The 17701-nt window shown below is 37.0% G+C and overlaps 2 protein-coding genes across 3 annotated transcripts in view; one reads left to right on the forward strand and one right to left on the reverse strand.

Moving 5' to 3' along the window:
• LOC138701015 (deleted in lung and esophageal cancer protein 1-like) overlaps window positions 1-17701 on the reverse strand; it is a 168793-nt gene that overhangs the window by 75634 nt on the left and 75458 nt on the right. The gene's annotated exons all lie outside the window — the stretch shown is intronic.
• The window catches only part of LOC138701020 (selenocysteine lyase-like), a 28004-nt gene that overhangs the window by 6953 nt on the left and 3350 nt on the right, over window positions 1-17701 (forward strand). The window contains exons 5-8 of the mRNA XM_069827516.1: window positions 2755-2899; window positions 5014-5244; window positions 9437-9614; window positions 13138-13296. Coding sequence (XP_069683617.1) covers window positions 2755-2899; window positions 5014-5244; window positions 9437-9614; window positions 13138-13289 — 706 coding nt within the window. The 3' untranslated portion in view covers window positions 13290-13296. The remainder of the gene's footprint in view (window positions 1-2754; window positions 2900-5013; window positions 5245-9436; window positions 9615-13137; window positions 13297-17701) is intronic.

A 17701-nucleotide genomic window follows, 5' to 3' on the forward strand; every position in this document is an offset into this window, starting at 1 on the left:
CAGGAATTTTGAAATTACATCGTAAATACAGGGGGGAAAAAACAACAATAGGAAAATAAAAGGACCGAGAAAAGAATGTTGTAAATGACGGGAAAACGTTAATTGCGGGAATGTAAAAGTGGGATATGACAGTAATTGAATCATAATATTGAGAAACCCCACTTGTCCATTTTTTTTACGAAATTGAGTTATGGTATATATGATTTCGTAATCTAAACATGTAGATATTATGAAGAGAAACACCAGATATTCCCATCAACATTCATTTTAGCTAAAGTGAGCACAAATCTAGGACCTGAGATGTTTTTTGTATCTCCTGAAAAGTTGAGTTTTCTAGACATGTGGGGTTTCTCAATATTCCGGTTCAATTTATCAGGTTTGGTTCTGCAGGAATCACTCTGTAAAACCTCGCTGGTGTTGGGGTTTGAACTCAGGTTCATGGTCATTATAAGTTAGCGCTCTCAATTCACTGGTATTTAAATTTTTTTATTTTTTTTTTCATTTTTCATGATAGCAATTTTAACTTGGCAGCTGTAAAAGTATGGAATGTAGATAGATGATCATTTTCTGTAAAATTCAGATACACCTGTTGGAATCATATATAAAAGGAAGTCACTTTGTTTTTACATCTTTGTATGAGCCGGTCCTTCATATTTATGCAACTGGTATGAGTTGTTTCATGTAATGGATATAGTCTGAACTGCAGATGAAGAGTGGGATAGGCTCACACGCACTAAGTCCACTGATATGAGCCCATGATGCCACTTCCAAATTTTTATGTGGGTAAATTCTGTCTGGAAACCTATCGTTCAGGGACAGAGTTCTTTTGCATGCTGTAAATGTACGACATGGAACCCTCAGCTTTACTTTCCTTTCTAAGGAAGCCATTTTATAGTTTATCCATTGCTGCGAGCAAGTTTTGAATTTCGGATACAGTGGCAACCACCAGTGCACTAAAAATCACCTAGTAACAGCTAATTTTAAGAACATTAGCTATTCCAAATAAAGTTGCCATTACAGTTGCAATCTACCTATTGTTTTAGAAGAGATAAGCATGTAAATATTACGATTTTACTAATACAGAAGATGATGCATTATTATGTGTCCTTGTATCTCTTGAATACACTTGATCGAGACATTATAATCTCATTGACGCAATTACCTATCACTTTAATACACGCATTTGCGTCATACTGCTTTTTTTTCTCATACAAAATATTGTTACATGTCAACATATATTATCAGGGAAGGTTCTTTGTTCGTATTATTTTGATACTTTAAGGTTATAGAATGTTTAATAATGTCGCAAGAAATCTGTGATAACATTTTCTGACCTCACACTTTCTTGTGTAAATATTGATATTTAAAACTATGTTCATACACTTACGATATACGCATCAAGTATGTTTATAGTATACAATGGATTTCTGCAAATATCTGTACGCGCGTATTTATTTCGCGGTAATAATAATAATAATAATAATAATAATAATAATAATAATAATAATAATAATAATAGTAATAATAATAATAATAATAATAATAATAATAATAGTTTGTTTCTTCGTTCTTTCGTTCATTCATTCAACTGTTAGATTTGAGATGAGCCAGACCCAACCATCCGAGGTCAACAAAGAAAAACAACAAATTTATGAGCCTACTATTCCGTATTTTCGAGAAAAATATCAGATGGAAGGCACCTGGGAAGTACATGGTTTAATGATCGGAGCGAGGGGCACCATCCCACGATCAACTGTAAACACTATCAAAACATTTGGAATCCATGACATCATTCCAAAAATAATTACTTCAACCATTAAAGGGTCTGTGGCAATTCTGAAAAATCATTTATACGGAATATCATAATACCCCCCCCCCTTTTCTATTCGTTAGTGTGTGATTGTTACAAATATATGTACAAATTTATTATTTCTTAAACTTAAGCTCCTAGTTCACATTTAAATTTGGCTCATCTATCTTACTGTAATCATTACTATTCTTATATGTGTGTTATTCTGTGTTTTTGGCAACCCAGGATGCCTGGGCAGACTATTTCTTGAAATAAATTATATATATATATATATATATATATATATATATATATTAACGTGCTAAACAACAGCACAAAGGCCAATTACAGTTTAGCACCTGTGTTAGCACAAGATACAATAAACAAAACAAAACATATTATGATAAGAATGAATGACCGCAGTTCTTCTATATGCCAGTAAATCTCCTGACATGAACCTGTCGCATTTAAGCACACTTAAATGCCATCGACATGAGCCAGGATCGAACCCGCAACCTCGGACACGGAATGCCAGCACTCAACCGACTGCGCAACACAGGCCGACCGTAATTCGTAACCCGATTTTGCACCCAAATGGAGTTCATATGCTGCTTGGGCCGATAATTTGGTCGGTTTTTTTTCCCAAGTTTTTCCCACTGTAATACGAATGTCGGGTAATTATATAGTGAAATCTCGCACTCATTTTTCCAAATACGGTTCCATTTTACTATCATAAATTCCACTGATGCCAGATAATTTTGTGATTGATAAATTATCGTAAAATAATACCAGATTACAAAAACACTATAGTGCTTTTGTATTTCAGATCTGATCACTATAGATAGGGTTTTCTCAGAATCGACTACGACTATACGAGATTGCATAACTTTACATAAAGAAGGCACAGATGACTCATCTGGTGTAGCGATTTAGTTCTATAATGATATTGTTCGATATTGTTTCAGAGGTTTAGAAGAAATAAATCTTAAAAGAAGAGAAGAGAACAAAATCAAGATATTATACCACACTGACGCAGCTCAGGCGATTGGAAAGATCTCAGTTCATGCCCCGACTCTGCAAGTTGATTACTTAACTATAGTCGGCCACAAGGTAAGTCTGCTCTTGAGACGTTATCTCCAAAAACCGGTTCTGGATAGGATTACAAGATACAGCACTTCATGCGATAATGTTATCTCAGTCTGGAATCGTTTCTAACAAATTCTGTAATTACAGCGTGATACCAAGACTTAAGGAGCCACTGACGTAGCTCAGTTTAGTTCAACACGTACCTGGGGCGTGGGTTCGAATCCCGCTCCTGCTGATTACTTGGTTGGGTTTTTCCTAAGGGATTTCCAGCTGTATTGTGAATGTCAGCCAATCTTATGACAAATCCTTGTTTTCCTCACCAAGATATCATCTCGCTATCACAAATTTAATCAATTCCAGATACCTCGCAGTTGATACAGCGTCTTTAAATAACAGATTACAATTTAATATCACTAAGGTGACAAATACTTTGTCATCACAAGCGTTGCGCAGCATTTCTGTTCCTTTATAATGTTGCAAATGATAACACCGTTTGTAGTTTATTTTTATAAAAACCACCGAGTTATTCAAATTATATACTTAAATATAGTCATTTAATATGTACCTCCAAAAAAGTCAAGAAATGCACAGCTTTACTATGCTGCATATCTTTACGTAGAATTTTGCGTGGATGCGAAAGTATCGACTTTCTGTAGCAACCGACGAATCTGCGTAAATGACAGTCCTTGTATTCCCTTTGTTCTCCTTGAATATTCCTTGTCATCTTATATTCCCCTTGTTTTCTTCGTATTTATCTTGTTCGCCTTCTATTCCCCTTCTCCATGTTGTATTCCCCTTGTTCTTCTTCCTTCCTCTTGTTTATTTTCTATTCCACTTGTTCTCCTTGTATCTCCCTTATTCTTCTTATCTTTCCCTTGTTCTCCTTGCCTTCCCCTTGTTTTCAACGTATTCCCTTTGCTATGTAGGTCTATTCTTCTTCTTTCCCTTGTATTCCCCTTGTACTCCTTGTTTTCCCCTTTTTCTCGATCTCTTCTCCCTTTTTCTCCTTGTCTTCCCCTTATTCTCCTTGTCTTCCCCTTGTTCTCCTTGTCTTTCCCTTGTTCTGCTTGTCTTCCACCTTGTTCTCCTTGTCTTCCCCTTGTTCTCCTTGTCTTCCCCTTATTCTCCTTGTCTTCCCCTTGTTCTCCTTGTCTTCCCCTTGTTCTCCTTGTCTTCCCCTTGTTCTCCTTGTCTTTCCCTTGTTCTGCTTGTCTTCCACCTTATTTTCCTTTTCTTCCCCTTGTTCTCCTTGTTTTTCCCTTCCGGCCTTGTCCTTCTGTGGGTTATCGCGTCACAGATTGTTTTATTTTTTTTAAATTGAATATTGACGTTAAACACCGATCAATGACGTAATTTTTCCAATTTGCTTCACTCTCCGTAAGAGATAAATAATTATATTGACAAGATATTCCATTATCATAATTATACTATTATCAACAATCATTATAGTAATAGCAACAATATTATCAAAAAAACAGATTGAAGACTGAGAAAAAAGATCGTGGGGTTTGATCCTAAATCAAGAGCCCGATTACCATTTTCACTACGATTCTTCTTAATTGCCTTATAGGCCTACTTAAATCGTAATATTTATAAATGAACTCAAATGTATTAATATTGAGATTATCGGTATACCTTTTGTTTTTAATCCAGAAAACGAAAGTTTGTGTTTTTATTTGGGGGTATAGTAAATGACATCCTTTTGAACAATACTTCTAGAAAAACTATAAACAGTACAGTAATATTATTCGTGACTTGGTAAAGGAAATTAATTTTTTCGGAAACTCTAAAACATATAATGATAAAGTATGTTCCATTTTTCATACATGTTGATATTCAAATCCATTACTAAAGAATAAAGGTTCACAGGCAATTTCGAACGGCTAATAATACTGTACCGGTACTGAAATTGTTTTCATCATTTTGTACATGAAGATAGAGAATACACATAATGATATTTCATAAAGCTAGATGAATGAATAATATATCAATAATCAGGTTCACCTTTACCTGATGATGGAACCGATACATGACTTCGAAACATTGGATGCATCTATTAAAGACTGCAAAAACCCAAAACTCTTTCACCATGATAAATACCTTGAAAGTGCAGATCATATTTATGGTTTATTTTTCAGTTCTATGGACCACGCATCGGGTGTCTCTATGCGCGGGGGTTGATGCATCAAGACGTGCCTTTGTACCCTGTCATGTTCGGTGGAGGACAAGAGAGAGGCTATCGCCCTGGGACAGAGAACACACCAATGATAGTAGGGCTAGGAGAGGCAGCCAGGCTGGTGTGCGAAAATCTGACAACCTACAACAGCCACATGGAGACAATACGAGACTATCTGGAGAAGAAGCTGAAGGTAGCACAAGGGCTAAGTACAAATATCAAGGGTATCCTTCATCCTCTAGTTCGTCTATTAATTTGGGTCATTTTTAGAATTTATCACTCTTATAATACACTGCACAAATGGGACTGTCTGCTGTATGATTAGAATACTAAGCAGAAGGTGTTTGGGAAGACCGTCAAGAGGGGAAACAATTGAATAATACATTCTAATTTCAAGAACAAAAATGCAGGATGCATTTTGCTTTTGCTCTTTTCTTGGAAGGTGCTTTCGTCTACGAAGAGTTATAAATCGGGTGTGGCTTAGTGGATAAAGCATCATTACGTAGAGCTGAAAACCCAGGTTCGAGTCCCGGTGTCGGAGAGAATTTATTTTTCTCCACTCCACCCATCTTTCATCATATGGTAATGCAGAATTCCTACATGGAAATACCACATGTACTTCGGTACATCATAGTAATACGAAGAGTTAACTTAAAAAAAATAAAGTAGGCTATTTAGCCTCTATATATGGCAGAAATGAAATTTCTTAAGCTCTAAATGTGTAGTATTCTTTTTAAATGCTCGTGCAATGAGAGTTGATACATTAAAGTTAAATTTAACACTTTTACACATGACTGGCATCTAAACTAGTCCTTAGCAATCTTATAAGAGGCTAAAATTGACATGGTTTGTGTTATAATTTCTCACGAACACATAATGGGCTTTTAGCCACATGCGATATACAACGATTAATCTTAGTGTAGTAGTTATTGTAATTATTTTCCTTCTTATATATAACATCAGTTAGCCATAATGTTGTTTAAAGCCCTAGCATTATGTAAATATTCCTTTGTTGCTAAGTTACTAATTGGGTTTCTAATCAACATATTAGGTCAGAGGATGAAAGTATGATAACTAAAATACCGGTACTACTATTTCACATGTGAAGTATAAACCTATTTCTGACCGTTGCTAACAGTTTGACTAACAGTACACAACGTCACTAGGATAAGAATTTGAATTAACATTTTTAAGTCACTGTCTTCTTGACAACCAATTTAATTAGCAACAATAAAATCTAGCCATTCATTCATTAATTTATAACTTTTTCACAAAAATATCACATTACAAAGAAAAGGCGTACTATTTTAAATTAAATTCAGATACCAGTATGGCTTTGCCTTGGGCGCTAAATTTTCCACTCGTGGATAAAATCTAATTTTACTCTCTTGATAACATAAATTACTATTATACTCTACTTTTCTGAATTTAAAAACGAAACAACTGGTTTGTGATATGATAACGTAGCAACGTACACAATCTCGTAGCAACAACACGCAAAGCTATATTTCACATTTATTTCACAGAATTCGACTCGTATCCTCTCTGAAGAAGTTTCCCTTCAGAAATTATCTGGAAAATCAATTATTTTTATTCTAAGAAAGGTTTAAATAAGGACGGTTAATTAGACATTTTTCATGTAAATATCTATAACTGTTCCTAGTTCTATGTAGAAAAAACACTTGGTTGCCATAGTTACCCTTTACTGTGATGTCTGGATATGTAACTGATTGGAGAAACAGAAGTAGGTAAGATAAATACGGAAAATATTCATGAAGAATTAAATATTTTTAATATTGTGGCATAATGGAAGGTCATGCCTACAGAATGAATAATGAAAGAATCCCATCAAAATTACAGACTATAAACCTACATGTCACAGAAGCTAAGGGTGACTTCCATCTTTTAAATGAACTGAACGAAAATTATAATTTGTAGATGGAGATGATGATGTTATCATCCTAGTTTCATATCAAAGAAAGAAAAAAATAATACATCACATGCAGTATTTGTTAAGGGGACCCGGTACGTCCTATCTTGGCTATGTTAAAATCATTATTTTTCATGTAGTTTTTCTCAGAAACTGCTAGTAGTAGGTACTTGATTTTTTTACACGTTATTGTTACATATACTGACCTGAATTTAACACAGCCAATTGAAGGAAAAGTGCATAGTACATTAAATATAATTTTTTTTTTCGTTCTGGTCCAAATTTTAACTACAATTTTCAATATATATCAGTACATAATTATTTTCCTAATTTAGATTTATTGAAAATCTCATGTTAAATTAGGGACAAGGCTTCTGGCAACGTGCTCTGAAAATCTGAAAGTCCTATTTGTAATAGAAGCTGAAAAAAACTTCATTTTGTAAGAAAAAAACAAACTTACAGAAAAACGTTCAAATAATTCAAAATATTAAAACTTTTATTTTCATTCAAAATATTAAACCTTTTTTTTTTTCATATATATTGTATGCTATAATAATTTCATATATTGAATACTGTAATAGAGAAAAAAATAAGTTGCAATTATTGCAAAATGCTCCCTATGGCTGTACAGGCGAATCCCGTCCTAATCCAGAGCCTACGCCGTTTCAAGATACTGGTCCCATCTCGACCATAGTCTGCTCCAGGGGCGGCTAGTCATGCTTACCAATCAATGGAGGGTTTAAACCCTCTCCATGCTTATTCACACTTGTTTTAGAAATATTTATTGGGAAGATAGAATAATGATATATACAGAGTGTTTCAAAAATACGGGGCATAATTTCAGGTATGTATTTCCCACATGTAGACAATCAAAATAGTTCATTACAACATGTGTCTGGAAATGCTTCATTTCCGAGTTGTGGCCTTCACAACATTGAAATTCACCGGAGCGTTTTTCTTTCCGCAGGTCGTTGTCATTACAGAAGATGTTCAAAATGTCCACCTCCTGCTTGAATACAGACCTCACATCGATGTCTCATTGACCTGCGAACACGATCCCAAACTCCAGGAGTATTGCGTATGTCCTCAGAACATGCCACAATTCGATTCCAAAGGGATTCCAAATCAGGCACCGGAGACGAATAAACCAATGATTTTAAATGGCCCAACAAGTAGAAATCGAGAGGGTTCAGATCAGGTGAGCGTGGAGGCCAAGCAACTGGGCCACCTCTACCTATCCATCGATCAGGAAACCTTCGATCCAAGTACCGGCGAGCCGTACAACTGAAGTGTGCAGGAGCGCCATCATGCAAGAAGTGAATGTGTTGATGATTCATCAGTGGAGTGTCTTCTAAAACATGAGGTATGGTGTTTTCCAGGAAGTTTGTGTACACCTGCCCCGTAAGTCTGTTTACAAGTACATGGGGTCCAACTAATCGATCACCAATGATACCGGCCCACATGTTGAGGGAGAACCGCACCTGGTGATGAGATGGAACAGTTGCACGTGGGTTTTCATACGCCCATACATGCTGATTGTGGAAATTTGTTATGCCATCTCGTGTGAACTGTGCTTTATCTGTAAATAATACTAAGGCAGGAAAGTTCGGATTTACACCACACCGCTGCAAGAACCACTGACAGAACCTAACTCGTGCAGGGTAATCTGCTGGTGACAGGGCCTGTACACGTTGCAAATGATAAGGATACAATTGATACTCTTTCAACAGTCTTCAGACAGTCGTATGAGGAACATTGACTTGCAATGCTACCCTTCATGTGCTGATAGAAGGAGTCATGTTCACAGCCTCCAGAATCTCCTCCTGTGCTTCTGGAGTTGTAGATCTTGGTCCTCCCCTTCCCAAACCAGGAGAGTTAAATTTTCCATACTCGCACAGACGGTAATGGAGACGTACAAATGTCTTCCGATCTGGACATTGTCGCTGTGGGTACCTCTCCTGGTACAAACGACGAGCCAGCGCAGCATTGCCGTCCGCCTTACCGTACATGAAGTGTATCTCTGCCAGCTCTTGATTTGAATACATGTCGCACAGTCTAACGCCTACACAACACTGAATGTAACCTTCGCCTCGGAATGAACTGTCAGAGTGCCCTCTTAATGTCTCCTTTGACGGCAACGACCTGCAGAAACAAAAACGCTCCGGTGAATTTCAATGTTGTGAAGGCCATAACTCGGAAATAAAGCATTTCCGGACACATGTTGTAATGAACTATTTTGATTGTCTACATGTGGGAAATACATACCTGAAATTATGCCCCGTACTTTTGAAACAGCCTGTATATCAAATTAAACAGAAAAGAATGTATAATTGTATAGCATAAAAATCGAAAAAAAAAAAAAAATTTCAAGAAATTTTGCCTACCGGATCCCCTTAAGCTATGCTAGATGCATACTACCGAAGCTAATCCCATCAACTTGCTTGTCTGTGTGTAGGAAGCATTTGGGGAAGACAGAGTGGTCTTCAACTGCAGCAAGGACGTGCAGAGACTCCCCAACACTTGTAATGTATCGCTGGTGGGCGAGGGCTTCGTGGGTCATGTGGTGCTCTCCAAAGCCACCAACGTGTACGCCAGCGTTGGGGCAGCTTGCCATGCCCAGAACAAACCTTCAGGTATAGTGGCTGTCCATCACTAAGCAGGCCTAAATTTGACTTCAGGACTGTAATGGGTTTTATTGTCGGACCATCGGATCTGTGCCCCTTCAGCGCTGTCCTCATTTTTGGAAAAGTTAACGCCTGTACTCACTCCATTCCACCCGCTTTCCTCCCACCACGTTGAACAGCAGGCCAATAACCTTGCCGAATAGGGATGTTGTCAAACTTCCGTCAAATGGTGTCATAAATAACTGGTCCTCCATGCTGCAATATAATTTCTTTCACTCAAAATAAATCTTGTATTTCTACAATTTTTAAACCTAAATCCCATGTCTCGAATCTCTTTCCATAGCATTTCTCTCCAACCTTGAAAATTATTGTTTCTCTCGCAACTTCAGTAATTTCTTCAATGTTGGAAATTCTTTCTGCACTGTATAAAATTCTTGTATCTTTCTTCTTAAAATACATCGGTTCATATCATCTACAAGGATTAAAGGTTCCCTTGGTCTGTTCTTCTCTGGTGATTCTAGCTTTTCATCTGCACAGACTCCCTCTCTCCTGATTTTCTTCATTAGGCGCTCTGACCTGCCTATATAAATTACATAAAAATGTTGTATTATTAGTATTAGTTAAGTAAGTAATTTTAATACGTAATCAATTGAAATAACATAAGCCTCACCTATGATCGCAGCTGCTATTTTCGTTGCCTGATTTATAGAAAACAGATACTGACTTGTTTGTTTCTCTTCATCGCAAAATGTTATTACCTACTTGCTTAATAATATTTCTTTCGCCACTCCGTGCTACAGTGTTCATGTTGAGTTGACAACACTGGACTGCAAGTGCAAATATACTGTCCCGCAAGAAGGCTCAAAATTGTGAATGGTGGGGGAAAGAAAGGGAGAGAGATAGAAAAGAGAGAGATAGCAATGCAGGGAGAGAAATTAATTACCGAGCCTGAGAAGGAATTAGGGTTCAGTTCGCATATCTTACCGGGGCACAGATCTGATGGTCTGACAATACTTAAAGGATAATTATGGTATTGTAAGAAAAGACATGGACAGGATGGGACTTTATGAGGGAAGCCCTGAATGTGGGGTTTGTGGACTAGAAAGAGACACTTCCTGGCATATAAGTTATGACTGTGATCCATTACTCCTCCTCCTCCTCCACAGAAGAAGAAGAAGAAATTAAGATTAAGATGATGATAATGATAGATAATAGACCAGTGAGAATCATATTGCACTGATAGCATTTTGTTTACAATACTACAGCTATGTAGTAATAATTGTTTTCTTCCAAGGAGGCCAAGATCTTTATTTATATCAGCATTCGAGATAAGAATTATTACGAAAAACGAAGCTAGATTTGAAACACAAAAACTTCAGGGCATGAATACTGCTATTAACAATATTTATCACCAACACACACAAAAAAGAAAAAATAGAGCGATAGTTTGGAATCAGTTTTCAAAAGTATGCATTGAAGGAAATTACGAAATTAAAAAAAATCAAACAACGAAAATTGCTTCAATACTGCAGAACTGGGCGTCGTCGTCGTCCTCTTCTTCTTCTTCTTCCTCCCCTTCTTCTTCTTCTTCTTCTTCTTCTTCCTCCCCTTCTTCTTCTTCTTCTTCTTCCTCCTCTTCTTCTTCTTCTTCCTCCTCTTCCTCCTCCTCTTTTTCTTATTCTTCTTCTTCCTCCTCCTCTTCTCCCTCTTCTTCTTTTTCCTCCTCCTCCTCTTCTTCTCCTTCTTCTTCCTCCTCCTCCTCTTCTTCTTCTTCCTCCTCCTCTTCTTCCTCCACCTCTTCTTCTTTTCCTCCTCCTCCTCTTCTTCTTTTCCTCCTCCTCCTCCTCTTTTTCTTCTTCTTCTTCCTCCTCTTCTTCCTCCTCTTCTTCTTCCTCCTCCTCTTCTTCTTTTCCTCCTCCTCCTCCTCTTCTTCTTCTTCTTCTTCTTCTTCTTCCTCCTCTTCTTCTTCCTCCCTCCTCCTCCTCTTCTTCTTCCTCCCTCCTCCTCCTCTTCTTCTTCTTCTTCTTCTTAACTAAAATCGTAGAGAACTGCAAAAGCACTTAGGCACAAATGTTCTATTGTGCGCTCAGTAAACTATAAATCAACCCAGGAGGCCACAGTAAGTGACTACTTCACAATGCTGCTAGGTTTGTTTTCCTGAATCTTCTCGGGATGACAACATGTATTTCCCGATGTAATGATGCCTGATATGGCTTGAACCTAGAGAATCCAGCAGAATGTGAGGTGATGACTCAACAGTTATCCCACATTTGCTACAGGTTGGGTTCTCTGTGAGGCGCAATACGTGTAAGACTTTATTCAGATGACAATGTTCGGTTAGGAGACTGGCTGCCCTTCTTAAACTCCTTCGTTCTAGATCTAAAATATGTTTAGTTAAGTTAGGTCTTGGTTCTACAAGCTGTTTCATAGCTGGTGTAGATCCCCAGGTTCTTAATAAACCCGTCGTCAGGTTCTCCTTTAGAGCCTGTTTGATTATACACTTAGAGATTCCGACGTGAGGTTCCGAACCAGACCACTGCAAGGTAGCCCATGCTTGGCTCAGCTTGTTCATTATCGTAACCTCACTGTGTCCTGAACCCAAATGAACTGTACTTCATTATTTCTGGATAGAGTTTCCAAAGTGATTCTGCACTCTTTGACTAGCCTGTACGCACAGAATGCACACAAAGCAGCCTGGCTATCAGAACATGTACATATTCTTGCCTTTGCATGATCTATTTAGCTTTTCCAGAGGTCATGCTAATATAGCAAATATTTAAACTTTAAAACCCGTAGTACTATAAACTGATCGAGAAGAAAAAGGGTGTTGAGAGTTACAAAGAAATGGTTGTAAAAATGTAACAGCCAAATAAAAGTACGTCGTTCAGGATAAAATGTTATAACGTGTGATTGTAATGTTTCATTAATAACAGTACCAGTAATCATTTCTACAGCTATTGTCAAATGTTTTCCCATGATCTTCGTATTGTAGGAGGCCATGGTCTTTATTTATATCCTCTGCTTTTTAAGAAAACAATAGAATACTATAGGAAAAAGACACCACGTAATGGATCTTGTTATTCGTGTGGAGTTAACTGTTGAATTTCACTCGTGATGACTATCATCGAGAAATTAATTTCACTTTTAAACTCGTGTTTCTTGCCATGAGACCATGGGTCTCGAGATAATTAAATGGCAAGAAAAATTCGTTGAACTCAAATGAATTACTGGAACACTATCAGCATTTATGATATTAATTGAAAATGGTAAGGATGATGAAAATGATAAGGACGATGACGATGTTTGCTAATAATGATGATAATAATTAAGATGATAATGATGGTGATATCGATTATGACAATGACGAATTATTCATAATAATTTTATTATAACTTTACTCACTAGTGTATGCCCGTTTCTTTGTTACTATGTTAATTTGTGTTTGGATGTTTTACTGTGTTTGTACACAATTTCGCGAAATGTCCTGTAATTTCGACTTTCTTATGCTTTACTTGTAATTTCTTATCCTCAGAAATCTTGCTGGCGTCGGGAGTGTCCTGTGAGCTTGCAGTTAATGCCCTTCGCCTGAGTGTGGGGAGAAGCACAACTAGAGAGGATATAGACAACGCTGTCAAAGACCTCAAGCAAGCTGCTGACCAAGTTCTAAATGGCAAACACGAATAAAGAAAAGGTAAAGCAACGAAGCTTAATGCAACCAAGGATAAATATTTGTAGAACAATAAAGTTAGCTCATCGTTCTGTGATCTTCTGTTTAGATGTATTGAGAAATGAGTAGACAGTACATTGACCTTCCAAATGACGCAAATTAAATTCACGGTGAACAGAGAGGGTGCTGGAGCTGATTTTAAATATCGAATCATTCGTAGTGGTAGCCTCCAACATAGATCCTGTAAAAGCTGCAGTCTTTAAACACTGTTGTGTCCTACTTTTCTATTTTGTCCATCAAAGGATTTTGCAATCTCAATTCAGACTTTGGCCAACAGAGGCATTTGCCTGAAAAAGCAAGGAGACTTCGTAGGCTGAGAAAAAGTATAGCTAGAAATTTTGCCTGGGCGACTCTGAATTGTTTTACTTGCCGCCATCTGTGACAGGGCCTTCTATTTTCAATTACTTTTAGAATAAATACAGGAAAATATTTCTTCACCTCTTAAAAACTCCGTTGGCCTCTACCAGGTATGAACCCGGGATGCTTGGATCGAGGGTAAATATAAGTAATCAATGGAGTACCGGTACGTACCAAGGAAGATTTTCAGAAGCTTTTCTCGGGATAACCCCGTTTTCACCCCTAAGTTTACCCTTTACAATTATTCAATACGCCACTGGCGTGGCTCAGTCGGTTAAGGCGCTTGCCTGCTGGTCTGAAGTTGCGCTCGGGCGCGGGTTCGATCCCCGCTTCGACTGATTACCTAGTTGGGTTTTTTTCGAGGTTTTCCCCAACCGTAAGGTGAATGCCAGGTAATCTATGGCGAATCCTCGGCTCATCTCACCAAATACCATCTCGCTATCACCAATCTCATCGACGCTAAATAACCTCGTAGTTGATACAGCATCGTTAAATAACCAACTAAAAAAATTATTCATTACCAACCAGTGCTGAAAGCATCGTCTCATTTTAACCGACATCAGTTTTATGTGACAATCAATTGTTTAGTCATAAAGGCCATTCAATCTGACAGTGCTTTTTCCCAAGATGCCAATAAAAGAAGAATAAACCACCAATTAAAAAATTAACGTTACCTTTGCATTCTACTTTAATGTCATATACAGAGTGATCTATTTGGGAATACATCATATATATAGGCCTAATAAAAACGCTGTAACAGGAGAACTTTTGTTATTTATTTTTTTGTAATCTGTAAATATATTCTAGAAAGATGCGAGTTTTGCCTACATTAGACCTAAACGTACCACCAATGCGTACACAACAGAAAGTTACCCAGCATTTGCTCATATTGGGTTGAGGGAAAACCAGGTAACTTGCCCCAACCGGGAATCGAACCCGGGCCACCTAGTTTCGCGGCTAGACGTGCTAACTGTTACTCCACAGGTGTGGACTTTAACGTTATATTGGAACTAAAATAACTTATGTATTATTCGTGATTTTATTTTATGTCTTCTCAAACGTATGAAACTATATGTCTGAAGGAGGGAAGGAATATCTTTTCTCAAGTCAATTAAATATCTATGATATTATACAATTACTCCTTTCTAGTTAGCTGTATCACACAAACGAAAATGGATATGCGATCATATTGGCATAGTAGTGATAACAGCTTATCAGCAACAAGTGAATGTTTAGTCATATCTGATAAGCGAACGATGATGAACAGCTTTGCTCCTAGAAAGGCTTTCCATTAAGATGGCAATACATCACCTCCTCTCTCGTTTTAAATATACGAGAAATACGTCCTTAAGCAGTTTCAACAACAATTTGAAAATGTAGCATAACATACTAAGAAACTAAAAAAAAAGTACCTATATGAACTAAAAGGCTGTCAGATTCCGGATTTGTTCATTACCAGTCTTATTTCTATGCACTAAGCTATCACTGCGACTTGACGGAAGTAGGAAGAAGATAAGTATATCAAGTAAATAGGTGGCAGATCTTATCTCTCACCGCTAATAACTCAGCAATCATATAGCGCTGTATAATTTGGCTTTGATAGGTACTTCGTTTCGCATAATTAACTTCCATTGGAACTAGAATCATCAAAGTCTCTGATCTTAAAAGTTTGTGCTTTCCATTCAAGATAAATTTTTTTTTTTTTTTTCACTTGTTTCTTTTCTTCAAAAGAATCTGTCTAAGCTATCAGATAAATACTAACAAACATTTTCAATGTTCAAGAACTATATACAGAGTGGGAGTAATATTAATGTGCAGATTTTAACAGCTTATTTCTTGGATAGAGTACAACAAAAAATTATATTACCATATTAGTCCCAAATTTATATTCCTCTCAGAAAAAAAAAAAACAGTTTTTCCCTAAATGTCAACAATATTTTAGTCTACTGGGTGTTCATTTCAAAGTGTGTCATGACGTCACTGTTGTGAGTCAGCGATTTGAAGCGAGTTTCAGCTTTTATGTCAGAGAAGTTGCCTATTAATCAAGGCATTCAATCTGAACTTGAGAACGTGTACGGTATAACTTGAACGTCGTAGCAACAGATGGCGGTCTGTAAAGTCTGTGTGCTACCATAACCTCTTTCGAACTGTGTTTTGCGCGGGCAAGTCGTACGCAGGTTATTTGTTATTATCAGTTGCGTACGGCAACATTCCACAACACAAATCAAATGCTCCGTATCCATGTTGACCATCGAAGTTAATGTCAACAAATACGTAAGTAATCGTCTTGACCCTCTCCCCATAACCCCGATAGTAAGAAAAAAACTCACCTCAGTACGTGTTTCCAAACAGTTCACATTCTTGCCACTACCAGCGTTACCGTACGTATCGGTACGTACTCTTCACAATGTACGCCGTACTTGCCAGGCAACTTCTCTGGCACATAGGTAATACACCTCTGCGGAAGTGTAGGAAGATTGAATTCTCTAGGCTCATCGGCTAGCCACATGACGGCATACAGCGAGCCATGACACACTTTGAACTGAACACCCAGTATGTATATATATATATATATATATATATATATATATATATATATATATATATTTCACTTCTCTTCTTCAAAAGAATCGACCTAAGCTATCAGATAAATACTAACAAACATTTTCAATCTTCAAGAACTATATACAGAGTGGGAGTAATATTAATGTGCAGATTGCATAGAGTACAAAAAAAAAAAATTCTAATACCATATTAGTCCCAAATTTATACTCTTCTCAGAAAAAAAAACAGTTTTTCCCTAAATGTCAACAATATTTTACTCTATAAGCACTATCCATACGAGTCTGATTTTTTACTCTTATTATTAGAGAAATTGATAAGGAATGATTTATCTCTTTTCAGTTTTTAAATAAAATGGACGGTTTTCTTGCAAATTAAATAAAAATTTTAACACGTATCATTATTTCCTGCCACTAGCAAGTCTGGAAACCCTGCTGCAGTCACTAAGGGGCGGAATGCTGCTATTCAGACATGAGTTCGTGTGTATTTGCAGGTGACCCGGTGATGCATTGTTGTCAAACTACAGAGACATACAGTACATATATATATATATATATATATATATATATATATACAAATTTTTTGATGATGTTCCAATGGATTTATTTTTTTATTTTAGTAGGTTATTTTACGACGCTTTATCAGCGGTTTAGGTTGTTTAGCATCTGAATGAGATGAAGGTGATAATGCTGGTGAAATGAGTCCGGGGTCCAACACCGAAAGTTACCTAGCATTTGCTCATATTGAGTTGAGGGAAAAACCCGGAAAAAACCTCAACCAGGTAAATTGCCCCGACCAGGAATCGAACCTGGGCCACCTAGTTTCGCGGCTAGACGCTCTAACCGTTACTCCACAGGTGTGGACTGTTCCGATGGATGATAATAAATATTCTATTCTATGTATTTTTCTGTGTAAACACATTTATCATAATACAGTATGAACTTTTTAATGCTTCCGTCAAAGAAACCTGCCGCCAATGAAACAGCTAATTCTTCACCCCTGTTTTGGGGTTGTATACGAGCTTGTTGCAAAACAGTGGTTCTAAATGTGCAAATCAGTTCCCAGACATTTACTATCTGTGTATGACTAAGATAATGTACAAACATGATCTGTAGTGAGTTGTATTAAATTATTCAAATTGAACTTTGAAATATTAGAAGGAATGTGATCAAAGTTTCTCCATAATAAATATTGATATGAATCTCTGATAATAATTCCTACAAAACTACCCGTACTCTGCCTTGAATAATACATCATTGCTCATGTCACCAAGTACACGTTATATTGTTCTTATCTCATTTAGATTACATACAGCCCAATGCCACTCTCTGAGTTACAAGTGAAGATTTGAATTTATTTATTTTAGACACAATTCTGCGAATAATTACTGTAAGAGGAGACGTCTAAAAGCTTTCACTGTACAGCCTGAAGCTTATTGCTCTCACCACTC

Source organism: Periplaneta americana, chromosome 6 (genome assembly GCF_040183065.1).
Source record: "Periplaneta americana isolate PAMFEO1 chromosome 6, P.americana_PAMFEO1_priV1, whole genome shotgun sequence".
Lineage (NCBI taxonomy): Eukaryota > Metazoa > Arthropoda > Insecta > Blattodea > Blattidae > Periplaneta > Periplaneta americana.